The sequence below is a fragment of the Morone saxatilis genome, unplaced genomic scaffold, assembly GCF_004916995.1.
Source record: "Morone saxatilis isolate NCDOM2014 unplaced genomic scaffold, NCSU_SB_2.0 Contig24, whole genome shotgun sequence".
NCBI lineage: Eukaryota > Metazoa > Chordata > Actinopteri > Moronidae > Morone > Morone saxatilis.
Window position 1 is genome coordinate 13,494,487 of NW_023339807.1, and position 10,824 is coordinate 13,505,310.

A 10,824-nucleotide genomic window follows, 5' to 3' on the forward strand; every position below is an offset into this window, starting at 1 on the left:
AAAATAATTGTATTTAAGTACTGGCACAAGCGGAGACAAACCTTTATTAATTTAAAGAGTCCAGATAAGAGTCACAACCAGCGTGACGCGTCTCAATAAAAGTGATGATGTGTAACTTCCAATGTCTGATGATGGTCTGCTGTTTTCACATTAAGTTTGAATACATTAAGATTCCCCAGGTGTTTGAAAAGATGATGTCTCGATCATTTATCGTTTATAGAGAAATGCAGAGGGGGGTCCGCTACCGAGAAACAAAACCAATCATTACTGTAATTATGTATAAATAATCTGAAATGTATAATCCAACTGTCACAATTAAAAGTAATGACTATAGTCCTTGTTGTCAAACAATGATAGAAGTGTCTTTTTCTGTTTCAATGAAATGTTCCTAAGGGTTGAAAGGGTTATTTGTTAGCCAGAAGGAAAACATTTTCCCAAAGTTTCAAATTTACTAATAAATGTTGTGAATGCAAGTCCATTGATTTTTGCATTCTCTATTCTTGTGTACAAAACAGTGGCACTACAACTCTGTTTTGAACCCTACCGATTGATTTACAGTTGTCTTAACTAAACCATTTTGGCCAAACCAGCAAGCATATTTTCAAATTACACCAAATCCTCCAAGAAAGGGCAGTAAATCGCTCAAACCCATACATTTTCAATTCCAGTTGAGGTCACAAAAAGCTTTCAGCCCCTAAATGGTAAGATGACTTTAATGGCAACTATTTTCTTTGAAGAGCACTCTACTGAAATTTGACAGTAGATTGGTGCTGTTGTTTCCTATGACAATCATATGAGAACTCAATTCCAGAACGACAGCACAGTTTTTGCAGGAAAAGTACACACGCACTAAAAATGTCCAGATTACACACCAAATTTATAGATGTTACGCCAGAATTACCTCTTTCTTTCAGCAAAATGTGTTTACATTTTAATACAATGATTTGGATAGATGGCACAAATCAAAGTATCAGTCCCAATAGCGATCCGTCAGCGTAACATTTCTAGAAAGTAAAGTAATATTACAGTTTCTATGCCTTCAATAACAATTTTTGAAAAATGCAGTCATACTTATACTGGTCATAGATTTCTAGAGTCATAAAGAACCATTCACCACTTGCTTTATTTCAGAAATAATGGATGTGGTATCTAGAGAATGGTCAGTAATAAATGCCTGATTTAAATACTATAGTCACATCAGCCTGCACGGTACCTTGCTGACAAATGAGAGCCAGGTGGATAAAGCACAGAGTCCTTTAAGTGTCATGTCTGATACAAGTTGATGTGCTCTCTGGTAGCTAATACTCATCATCAACACCCTCCACTGAGAGAGCACCAAAGACTGCAGCTAAGTGCCAACCCACCTGCAGGACACGATATCACAGAACCCAAGTTCTCGCTTCCTCTGCTTGTTTTAATGCTGCAAGTACATATTAGAACGCTAACTGAGTAGATTGTAGATGGGCAAGTCTTGGTTGGGGTTTGTACAGATAAATGATTTATTTCCAGCCAATCACATACCAGGGAACGATGAATAACTACAGATTAATGTGCTCTTTTATCTGTGCAACACCGGGTTACCATGATGGCATTATACTGTAAATAAAGCATGATAAGCTTTAAATTCTGTTTGGAAAGAAGTGCAATGGAATGAACAGTTTAGTGTCAAGTGTTACCTTATGCAGCAATAAATGAAGATGAATCTGCTACTGCTGTTTCCAAAAGTTAACTAATCTTCCTGTTCTTCACAGTCTCCTCCATCATAGAGTATATTAACACCATTGCCATTAATGGCTACACAGCAGTGGGTAAAAATGTCTGTGCAACTAATGAGAACATTCGCCACAGTAGCAACTTTGGAGTCAGATACAAAACTAATCTTTTTCTTTCACTTGTTTTGAATTTCCCTCTAGTCATTTAGCTAATCTGCAAAAAAGTATTTGGTTTAAGACAGGCAAAAGATTGCATTAATTGATTTTGTACAATCTCACACGTGCCACCTTCGTCTCTATATAGCATGCAAACTGTTTAAAACAGAGCCTGTCTTAAAATAAACTACAAACATGATTAATAATTTCACGTCTACATAGTTGCATTTAGTGGGCTTTTGATCAGTGTAAAGCTGTTACGTGTAGCTGTTGAGTCATTCTTGTGTATGTACAAATACACAAAAACATTCAAATATCAAATCCAGTCAGGCTCCATGTAGACATCCCCCACTTCATTACATTTTTACATTTAGCTAATGATCGGATCCAGCATGACTTACAACAAGTCAATGAAGCAGAATGGTCACTTGCTAGGAAGGTATTAGGGTATAGTGTGTATATATGTGTGTGCATGCACTCATGTAGTATCTGTGTTTGGTTCTACCTTCAGTCTCTGGTTCCCTATCAAAAATGCAGGTATTCAGAAACTTGAAATGTTGACACACCAGTTTCCTGATATAATCAAATCATACAGTACATTTTAGAATAGCATAGCATGGTATAATGTGGAATGGTAAATGCTGGTTATCTGTCAAACACAGGAGAGGCTCTTTGAGTTGCACAAGTGCTGCTGACCGACCTACCTACCTGTGTCTTACCAATTCACTGAGCAATCTTTTAGAACTCGTAAGAGCTGAGTGAATGCAAGTCAGGACTAATACTTTGGCCAAACACTTGTCTTTTCCTGGAGGGAGCAATTGGCTTGTTCGATTTGGTTTAAAAGCATCAACTGGAATAGCTTGTTTTGGTGACCCCACATAATCATTTCTTTGGGAAAATGTTCCTTTTTGTGATCAACTTTTTATTTTAAGGAAAAATAGATATATGCACGTTTCAAAAATAACGCATTAAATATATAGTCACATACATACCTATACATATGCATATATAGAGATACATATGATTACCAACTAAAATAAAATAATAAAAATTAAAATAAATAAATAAAACCCCAAATATAACCCACCCACCCCCTGGATCCAGAACTCTATATCTCAGTCAGATATTACACCTGAAACCCACGGAGGATAGTTAAGAGTGAATGCCAAGCCTCTATTGCTGACTCTTTTGCTCCGTGGACTCTAGCTGTCGACAACTCCAAATAAACAATATCCAAATATGTTAAAACCCATGTTTGAAAAGAGAGTGAATGTGGAGGTTGTCAACGTGTGGCAACTAGTTGTTTTGCAGCCGTAAGTCCAGCCAACAACGCTCTTCTCTTGTCCAGTGTCAAACCCAGCCTTGACAAATCAAAATGAGTGTAGCAGGTGAACAGGGCAATCTAAGGTTAAACAATTTAGAGAGGTTAAAGGCAACCATCTTCCAAAATTCGGCCTCTGGGGTACACTCCCAAAACATGTGAAAATAGGGAAAATGTTCCTAAAAGCTCTCTGCAGACAACAAACTGCTCAAGGAATGGGAACCATAGGTGGAAGTTGAGAAACTGCACTTTTAGTAATGTGCTCCAAAACAACTTTGAAGTTCTTTTACTTTCTTGAATATTTCCTTTTCATGAGACTTTATTCTTTTATCTCCACTACATTTTTAGGTAAATGTTACATTAAAAGGTCATTTTTAAGATTTTTACTAAGGATTTAAATACTCATTTAGCTTTAAATGTTAAAGAGGCTGACTCACCAATCTGGAGCTACAGCAGCTTTTGATAATTAATACACTTAAATTCCTTTATACAACTACAATTCATCTTATCAGGCCAAATATTTACTTTGCAGTAAACGTAGTCAAAATGGAGTAATAAGTCTGTTAGAATACAAGGAAGTATTTACCAAATAATTCCAAGATATCTAGAATGTTATTAAAATAATTTATTTTAACCATCAGAATATGTTAAAACACATATTTTCTTTAGCAGACCCAAAAATAATTCATACCGGTATTGTACAAATACCAAAGGTAATTCAAATGACAAAAAACACCTTTCTACTCACAGGGGAAAGAGGATGCAATCAAAGTTACAGAGTAGTAAATGTAGTAAATTCTGTGCACAACTTGTCTTGTGTTGTCACTTTGTGACTTCAACATCATATATGTAGTCCTCTGGTAGCGTCTCAGGAGGGATGCTCTTCAGCTGATCATCAAAGTTGCGGAGCGTCCAGAGTTTCTCCAGTTCATACACATCTCTGGTCTCTGGTAGCATGAAGTGGACAACCATATTCCCTGAGTCAAAGAAAAGAGCAGGCCAGTGAACACCACTGAGAACTCTACTGACAAACATCAATTTACACAAACAGCTGTCTAAATTGGACATAAGACGATTGGATCTCTAAGTTTCACATACCAAAGTCAATACACATCCAGTCTTCTGCATCCTTTCCTTCTATTTTGACATTTGGCTCCCCCGTTTCCTTCAGAAACTTGTACTGGAGGAAAATCATCCTTGGTGTAAGTTTTAAAAACAGAACACAGCTCGCACATATTAACATTTAACAATGAGAAAATCAATGCTAGTTACCACTTTGATGGCATAAAGTGCCATTGCGCGGAGGTGTCTTGGTGATACACCGCTGACGACAATGAAGTACTCTGCGTATTTGATCTGCTCCGGTACTTTAATCACACATATGTCCACTGCGTTTTCCTGACGCAGTAGAGACACCAGCACATCAAGAGAGAACTTCAGAGAAGACCCTGGAGAAAAACAAGAGTGAAACATTTTGTCTGGCAATATTCAAGCAATAAATCTGGCGCAGCAGTATGTTTTTCTAATTGTGTGGTGAAACTGAGAAAAGCTGTCACATACAATAGTTAAAGCGATGCTGGGTGACTGAGGGACCTCATCCATTAGAGTAACTAAGGCTGCAACTGACTGGTTTTCATTCTCCATTAGTTAAAGCCAATTATCTTCATGGTTAATTGTTCAGCCTGCAAAACACCTTGACAAAGCCAGTCACAGTTCCTAATCCATCCATGCTTTTCTTATATGATAGTAAATGTTGTGTTTTGGATTGTTGGTTGGACAAAACGAGCTATTTATAGAGGTCACCTTTTTTGGAAATTGTGACTGGCAAGCTTTCTAAATTAAGTGTTAGTTTACTATCATATATGGCAAAGAAAAGCAGAAAATCCTCACATGTAAGAAGATTAAATGCCATTTTTACTTGGAAATTACTTAAATGATTGAATGAATTAGTAATCTCTCTCCTGATCAGTCAATGTATTAATGGACTACTAGGAGCTTACTTACTTTGACTGCTGTCACTGTCCATCTCATGAGACTCCTCTTGAAACACGTCAGTGCTGCTCTTTGAATTACTGCTTTCATTACTCATCTCTGAATAAGATCTTTTTGTGTCTAAGTGGCTGGTGTATACATGACGCCAACGCTGACATGAGGAAACATTTGCTGTAAAACGTCGAGGTAAACACGGACTGAGACAACAAGCTTTGGGGAGCGAACAGACGCCTCTAAAAACACCTGTTTGCTCCAGTAAAAGGCCACTTTTGAATGCCGGTGACACCAGTTTCTTCCAGGGATTGAGGATATTCATTATTTTAACTTGTAACATCACAATATCACATGAACTGCTATCCACGAGTCCACCAAGGGCTAAAAACAGGAAGTGAGTCCCGTCCTTGACATTTGATTGGTTTGCACGACTTCTTCGTTGGTTTCTGGGCCTGAAATACAAGAAGAGTAAGCCTACAGGCCACAGAGGGTATTGACCATTATTATTATTGAACATTATAATACTATACCAGTGGACAGTTGAACATTATAATAGTAATCCAGTGGACAGTTGAGCATGCCCTATGATAAAAACATGTTAAAAAAAAAACTCATAAATTTAAATCTGATTTAGTCATGCATGTTTGATATTTGCTAATAATAAAATGTCTCAGGACATTTCATACACTCAAATAATCTGGAAATGCTCATCTTCCTCTATAAATTGTCCCTCTGAGCAGCAAATGACTTAATGGCTTAATCTTGCTCTTATGAGATCATGACTGAATTGTCACCAAATGAATTATGTTGTGTTACTGTATTATATGGGCATAGTCAAATTATGTAACTCATGTTTGATGGCAATGAAAAACAGAAGACAAAGTATAAAATTTATTCTTTACATTTATTTCTGTAGGGAAAAAAAATCAGAAATCCTACAAATATATTGTTCAATACATCTGCCCTGTACACACCTTAATGTATAAAATTGTAAACATTATAACATTTCAATAAATCCATGAATTCCTGAGGTATAATCTCATTGGTCAGTACATTGTCATTAAATTCACAAATTCAAGTATGTAAACAAAACATTGTCGTGGCTGTATAGATTCGAGTGATGTACATTTTTGTATATTTTGTTCTCTTTTGTTCCAGCTTCCCATTAGAAGGTGACACTGTCTTCACTTTAGTCGTCATTCACCAGCACTGTCGGGGTCCATAATTACATTCAGTCTCAAGCCAACAGGAATATGGTCCGTAAGGCCAGCGAGCTGGGTTATAAAAGTCATCTCTTCTATTTCCTGGATGGAGACAAAGAGAGTGTGTGTGCTTTATGGTTGTTAATGGAAGATTTTAAAGACATTTTCTATTAGAACAGATTGTCAGTCGTTCTGATACATGCACATGTTTCAAGAATTATTTGTGGCATCTCACAGTAACTTTAAGAAGACAGAAGCAATGGAGAAGAAGAAGACTGAGTAAAGAGTAAAAACACATGGGGACACGTACTGTTCGGCAGTGCTTTGAAATGGAGTTTTCGCGGTACAGGATGTAGTCAATCCGACGTCCGACCCACGGCTGGCCAGTCTCTGGGTACACCAATGGGCAGCCCTCTGCAGGAATAGGAGGGGAGATGTACTGCTTCCTCAGCTCTTCTCTCTCCAAAGTTCTACACAGACACAGAGAAGACGGAGTAAATCCTCAAATCAGCTTCAGTAAATAAACAGTGAGCGAGGAGTTCTGGTCGTATCACATTAATAATGCTGTGGAGCAGAGGATTAAGGGTGTACCTTTGTAGATTTTCTGGGGTGTTCACATTATCTTCATACATTGTGGGCTGCTCCAGCAGAGTACCTTCAGATGGAAACCAATGAAATACCTTATGAATTGTCATCATTTGTCTTGTCTATGTATGTAGTCTAATAATTTTAAATTGAACGCACCAATGACCCAGGGCTTCTCTTTTCCAGGCCCTGCCCTGCAAGGATCTCTGTATTCCTCAAACAAACAGTGATTCTGTTCCAGGGTGTCATCTAGACACACAGAAAAACATGTATATTTACTAAAAGAACTTTTTTTGTTAATGATACCTTAAAAAAAGTTGCGTATTATATAATATCATAAAAGAATAGAAAGTTAACAGAGACCCACCAGGTGAGCAGTTGTCAAAGTTGAAATCTCCACAGAGCACGTCAAAAACAACGTCTTCGTCGGGGTGTTTGTTTGCAGCTTGAAAATCGCCAATCCACTTGGTTACCATGTTCAACTGCTCACAGCGAATTTCCCCATCACCTGATTAAAGAAAACACAGACCAGCTGTCACAGAACTAGTTTAGCTTTGTTTTCTTTTCTTAAAAGGACATTTTTGTATTTAATCAGAAAATTTGACTTGCCCTCCGGTGCATGAAGATGTGTGCAGTTAAAATAGCCAACCACTGTCTTCTGTTTCTGATTCCGACCGATTAGCACCTGAGAATTTCCAACATATTAACACCTCATATTTCCACTGTGTTCATACTGTGACAAAAACCTAAGTAATTAATCTGAATTCTGCAACAAAAAAAGAACAACCGCAATAACTGTTGGCAACTTTATATTAAGCAAGGTACCTTAGCAGAAAGGAGGCCCTTGGCAGCCAGTGCATCTTCCCCACAGCTGTTGGGAAAGCAGCGGTACTGGGCCTCGAGCACAGGGAATCGGCTGGCTAGGAACAGGCCACTGTTGAAGAACTTGAAAGAGGAACATGTGCATGGTGGCTGGCAGGCATAGACTCCAACGTCATACAGTATGTGTCCAAACACTGGTCTTAGTACTTGGGTGAGCTTCTGTGCTGCTCTCTTATCAAACACCTCTTCTAGACACAGTATGTCCAAATTGGCTGGAAACAGAGACGACACTTCCCAGGGTACGTTGTCTTGCTGGCGAAGACCCTGGGAGAGCAAAGCTCGGGGAGCACTCCGTTGACTTGTTCGGCCCTGCTGGTTGGAGTTCTGATTGGAATTAAAAATGGGAGGAGTTGACTCACTAGAGGGCTCCTCTGTATCATCACAGGGCACAGTTACCACGTGACTATTGTACTTTGGGACTGAGACATGTCCCTCAGTTGAGTCTGAATGGTGACCCACTGTGGGCTGAGCCTGTCTATCGGTAGCCCCATAATTAGAGGAGTTAATTGTGGGGAGTATGCTGTTAGAGGGGCTGAGAGTCCCACAGCTGCTAGGGGAGTCAACAAAGATGCGGATATGGGGACGACACACACCATGCACAATGTGTTTACCAATTGCAGCTGCCCTGTGCTGGGTGTGCCCCAGGTTATTGAAACGAGCCAGGCTGTCAGGCAACAGACACAGGTTGGCTGAGGCAAATCCAAACGATGCCTTTCCTTCCAGCTCAAAGCCCCTTTGTATCTCTTTCTCTGGTGTGGATGGTGTCTCTCTATGGTAGCAAAAGGGCCTGCGGCAGGCCTGAAGAGGTGCCCAGAGCAGAAAGCCCAGGAAGGCCAAGGGGGCAGTAGCAAGAAAAAGAATGAAGAAGATAATGGAGCCGAAGAAGACTTTGAGGGGTTGGAGGTAGCATTCCTGCTCCAGACGCTTGGTTTTCTCCTGGGTGGTGGACTTGCATACAGCGATCAGGCGATCTAGAAACCAGAAGCAAGGCAGGATGAATGCCCATCCAACAGCATGGATGCCGGCAACAAATCCATTAGGAAATGGAGACGCCCGCAGGGCCATGCCTCTGCCCCTTCTCTATGCAACAATCAGGATGAACAACATCAGGACTTCCTGTTCTAGCCTCATGCCTGTGCAGGTCTCTGCTTCATGGACTCCACTGGACACTGAAACAAGAGAAAGAAATTCAATTGTTAAGGCCTGTCAACAACCTGTATTACCATTAACATTGTGGGTTCTCAGGAATAACTGGCTCTTACTCTCACATAGAATTCATGCCCATACATGCCCATACATGCAGTTGTGGAAACATGAAGCAACCAAAAGCAATCAGATGCCGAAGGAAGATCAGGCTGACTTACTGCGCGCTTGTGCAATGAATTATGATCACTCTTAATGAGGCAGAGAGAAAAACAGGATGTTAACAGCCAGTAATCCAGCTATCAACATCTGCATCTGAGTGTTGCTAAGCACTGGTGATATGAGCCTGTCTGAACACCACACCTAACACCTACCTTATTTACTAAGTGGGTGGGTCAAAGGTAAAAGCTCACACAAATATTTCTTGTTTTGATATATGAAAATAATATCTCAAATATAATATATCATAATCTAATATGGTATGTTACACAACGTAATCTAATATGATAATATGGTATACAATGACATCTAATGAAGGAGTCTGGATACTATATGTTTTACTGTGAAATCTCAGACCATAATGTAAACACTATTTTAGTGTGGGTTTGCCCTTTAACGCTAATGTGTTCACTCCCATTGTAGACTCGGGGCTCTGATGCGCACAGCTGGACCAAACAGGACAATCTGACAATCACAGAATACAACCAGGTAGCTGCAAACCCCCCTGACACCACTATTATTTATACATACAAAGACCCCGTTCAAAGCCGGCTACAATGGCTTCATACAGTCTTCCCGTGTCCCTGTCCGCTCAGTGGACACTCATACAGGTAGGTGAGGCGGCGCTCAGCTATGGTGCACTTATCGCCCGTGTGCAGTTATGCTAAGCTAACAGTTTCACTCCATAAACGATTCAGAAAGACTTTCAAACCTACGTATGGTTCGTGACAGCGCGGCGTCACTGAAACCTCACACACCTGCAACACCTGCTTTGTTACACATGTTAGTGATCATTATCACAAAGGAAAGCGGTCACCTGTGCTGTTGCGTAGCTAGCTTCAACCCACCGCTAACGTGGCAGCCCGGATGGTCTTACCTTAGCAACTGGGACGGTCCGTCTGATGAACCCACACAGCGAGCAGCCTCTTGATGCGTTTATTTTATCTACGTGTTCGAAAGGAAATGTGCAGTTTATGTGTTGAAAACGGATAAGCGGTCCAGTAAAGTGTTTCCCTTGAACATAAGCCCACCCCGCTCTCCGCGGCTGGCATTATTAAGCCCCACCCCCTAATGGCGCGAACACGTGACCTTACCTGAGGCGACCTGCTTCAAGGCTGCTGGGATCTGCTGCTAGAAACTGTAACCAAGTGATTACCTTTTGATTCCTAATATTCTCAACTAAATGTGCAGTGAGTTGTGGAGATTTTAAACAGTAAAAACAATATAGTTAAATAGCCTATGCCTGTCATTTTGTATATGATTTCTAACATTGATTGCTTGATTTGTTACTAGTATTGGACAATTTATTGTACCATTCAAGCAAAATACAAGTTTCTTTTCTTGTTTCTGTTATGATAATAACCTGTGACTTTAAATATTAACCTACAGGCAGTAGCAGGGATAAAGCAAGTACACTGTGGAGCAAGAAAGCCCATAATCAGGTTACTGCAGGATAAATAAATGAGTAGGCTTATAAGGATTATTTCACCGAGTGGAAAGGAAAATGTTGTATTGAGAGAGAACTGGAAGGCCCATATCAGACTCTAAAATAGCTTCTAGTCCCTCAAGTGAAGTGAAGTTTAATTTTATCTGGCTGGGTCCATGACTCACTCATGGC

The 10,824-nt window shown here is 39.9% G+C and overlaps 2 protein-coding genes across 2 annotated transcripts; both read right to left on the bottom strand.

The window, feature by feature from the left end:
- Positions 1 to 3,799: 3,799 nt before the first annotated feature.
- malsu1 (mitochondrial assembly of ribosomal large subunit 1) lies at positions 3,800 to 5,580 on the bottom strand. The gene is made up of 4 exons (XM_035671581.1): positions 5,194 to 5,580; positions 4,462 to 4,637; positions 4,288 to 4,369; positions 3,800 to 4,166 (listed from the first exon to the last, which is right to left on the bottom strand). Exons 1-4 carry the CDS (start codon positions 5,513 to 5,515, stop codon positions 4,012 to 4,014), a joined length of 735 nt encoding a protein of 244 aa, XP_035527474.1. The 5' UTR covers positions 5,516 to 5,580; the 3' UTR covers positions 3,800 to 4,011.
- A 480-nt stretch (positions 5,581 to 6,060) lies between these two features.
- On the bottom strand, positions 6,061 to 10,259 carry smpd5 (sphingomyelin phosphodiesterase 5). The gene is made up of 8 exons (XM_035671599.1): positions 10,084 to 10,259; positions 7,788 to 9,013; positions 7,572 to 7,647; positions 7,330 to 7,470; positions 7,122 to 7,211; positions 6,969 to 7,032; positions 6,688 to 6,847; positions 6,061 to 6,479 (listed from the first exon to the last, which is right to left on the bottom strand). Exons 2-8 carry the CDS (start codon positions 8,907 to 8,909, stop codon positions 6,372 to 6,374), a joined length of 1,761 nt encoding a protein of 586 aa, XP_035527492.1. The 5' UTR covers positions 8,910 to 9,013; positions 10,084 to 10,259; the 3' UTR covers positions 6,061 to 6,371.
- Positions 10,260 to 10,824: the final 565 nt, after the last annotated feature.

Coding starts and splice junctions, on each gene's coding strand:
- malsu1 (XM_035671581.1), bottom strand. CDS start 5,515: ATGTTACAAGTTAAAATAATGAATATCCTCAATCCCTGGAAGAAACTG. Junction 4,638..5,193: donor GGACAGTGACAGCAGTCAAA/GTAAGTAAGCTC, acceptor GTTTTTCTCCAG/GGTCTTCTCTGAAGTTCTCT. Junction 4,370..4,461: donor CACTTTATGCCATCAAAGTG/GTAACTAGCATT, acceptor ATTTTCCTCCAG/TACAAGTTTCTGAAGGAAAC.
- smpd5 (XM_035671599.1), bottom strand. CDS start 8,909: ATGGCCCTGCGGGCGTCTCCATTTCCTAATGGATTTGTTGCCGGCATC. Junction 7,033..7,121: donor AGAGAAGCCCTGGGTCATTG/GTGCGTTCAATT, acceptor TTCCATCTGAAG/GTACTCTGCTGGAGCAGCCC. Junction 6,480..6,687: donor TTTCAAAGCACTGCCGAACA/GTACGTGTCCCC, acceptor GTCTCCATCCAG/GAAATAGAAGAGATGACTTT.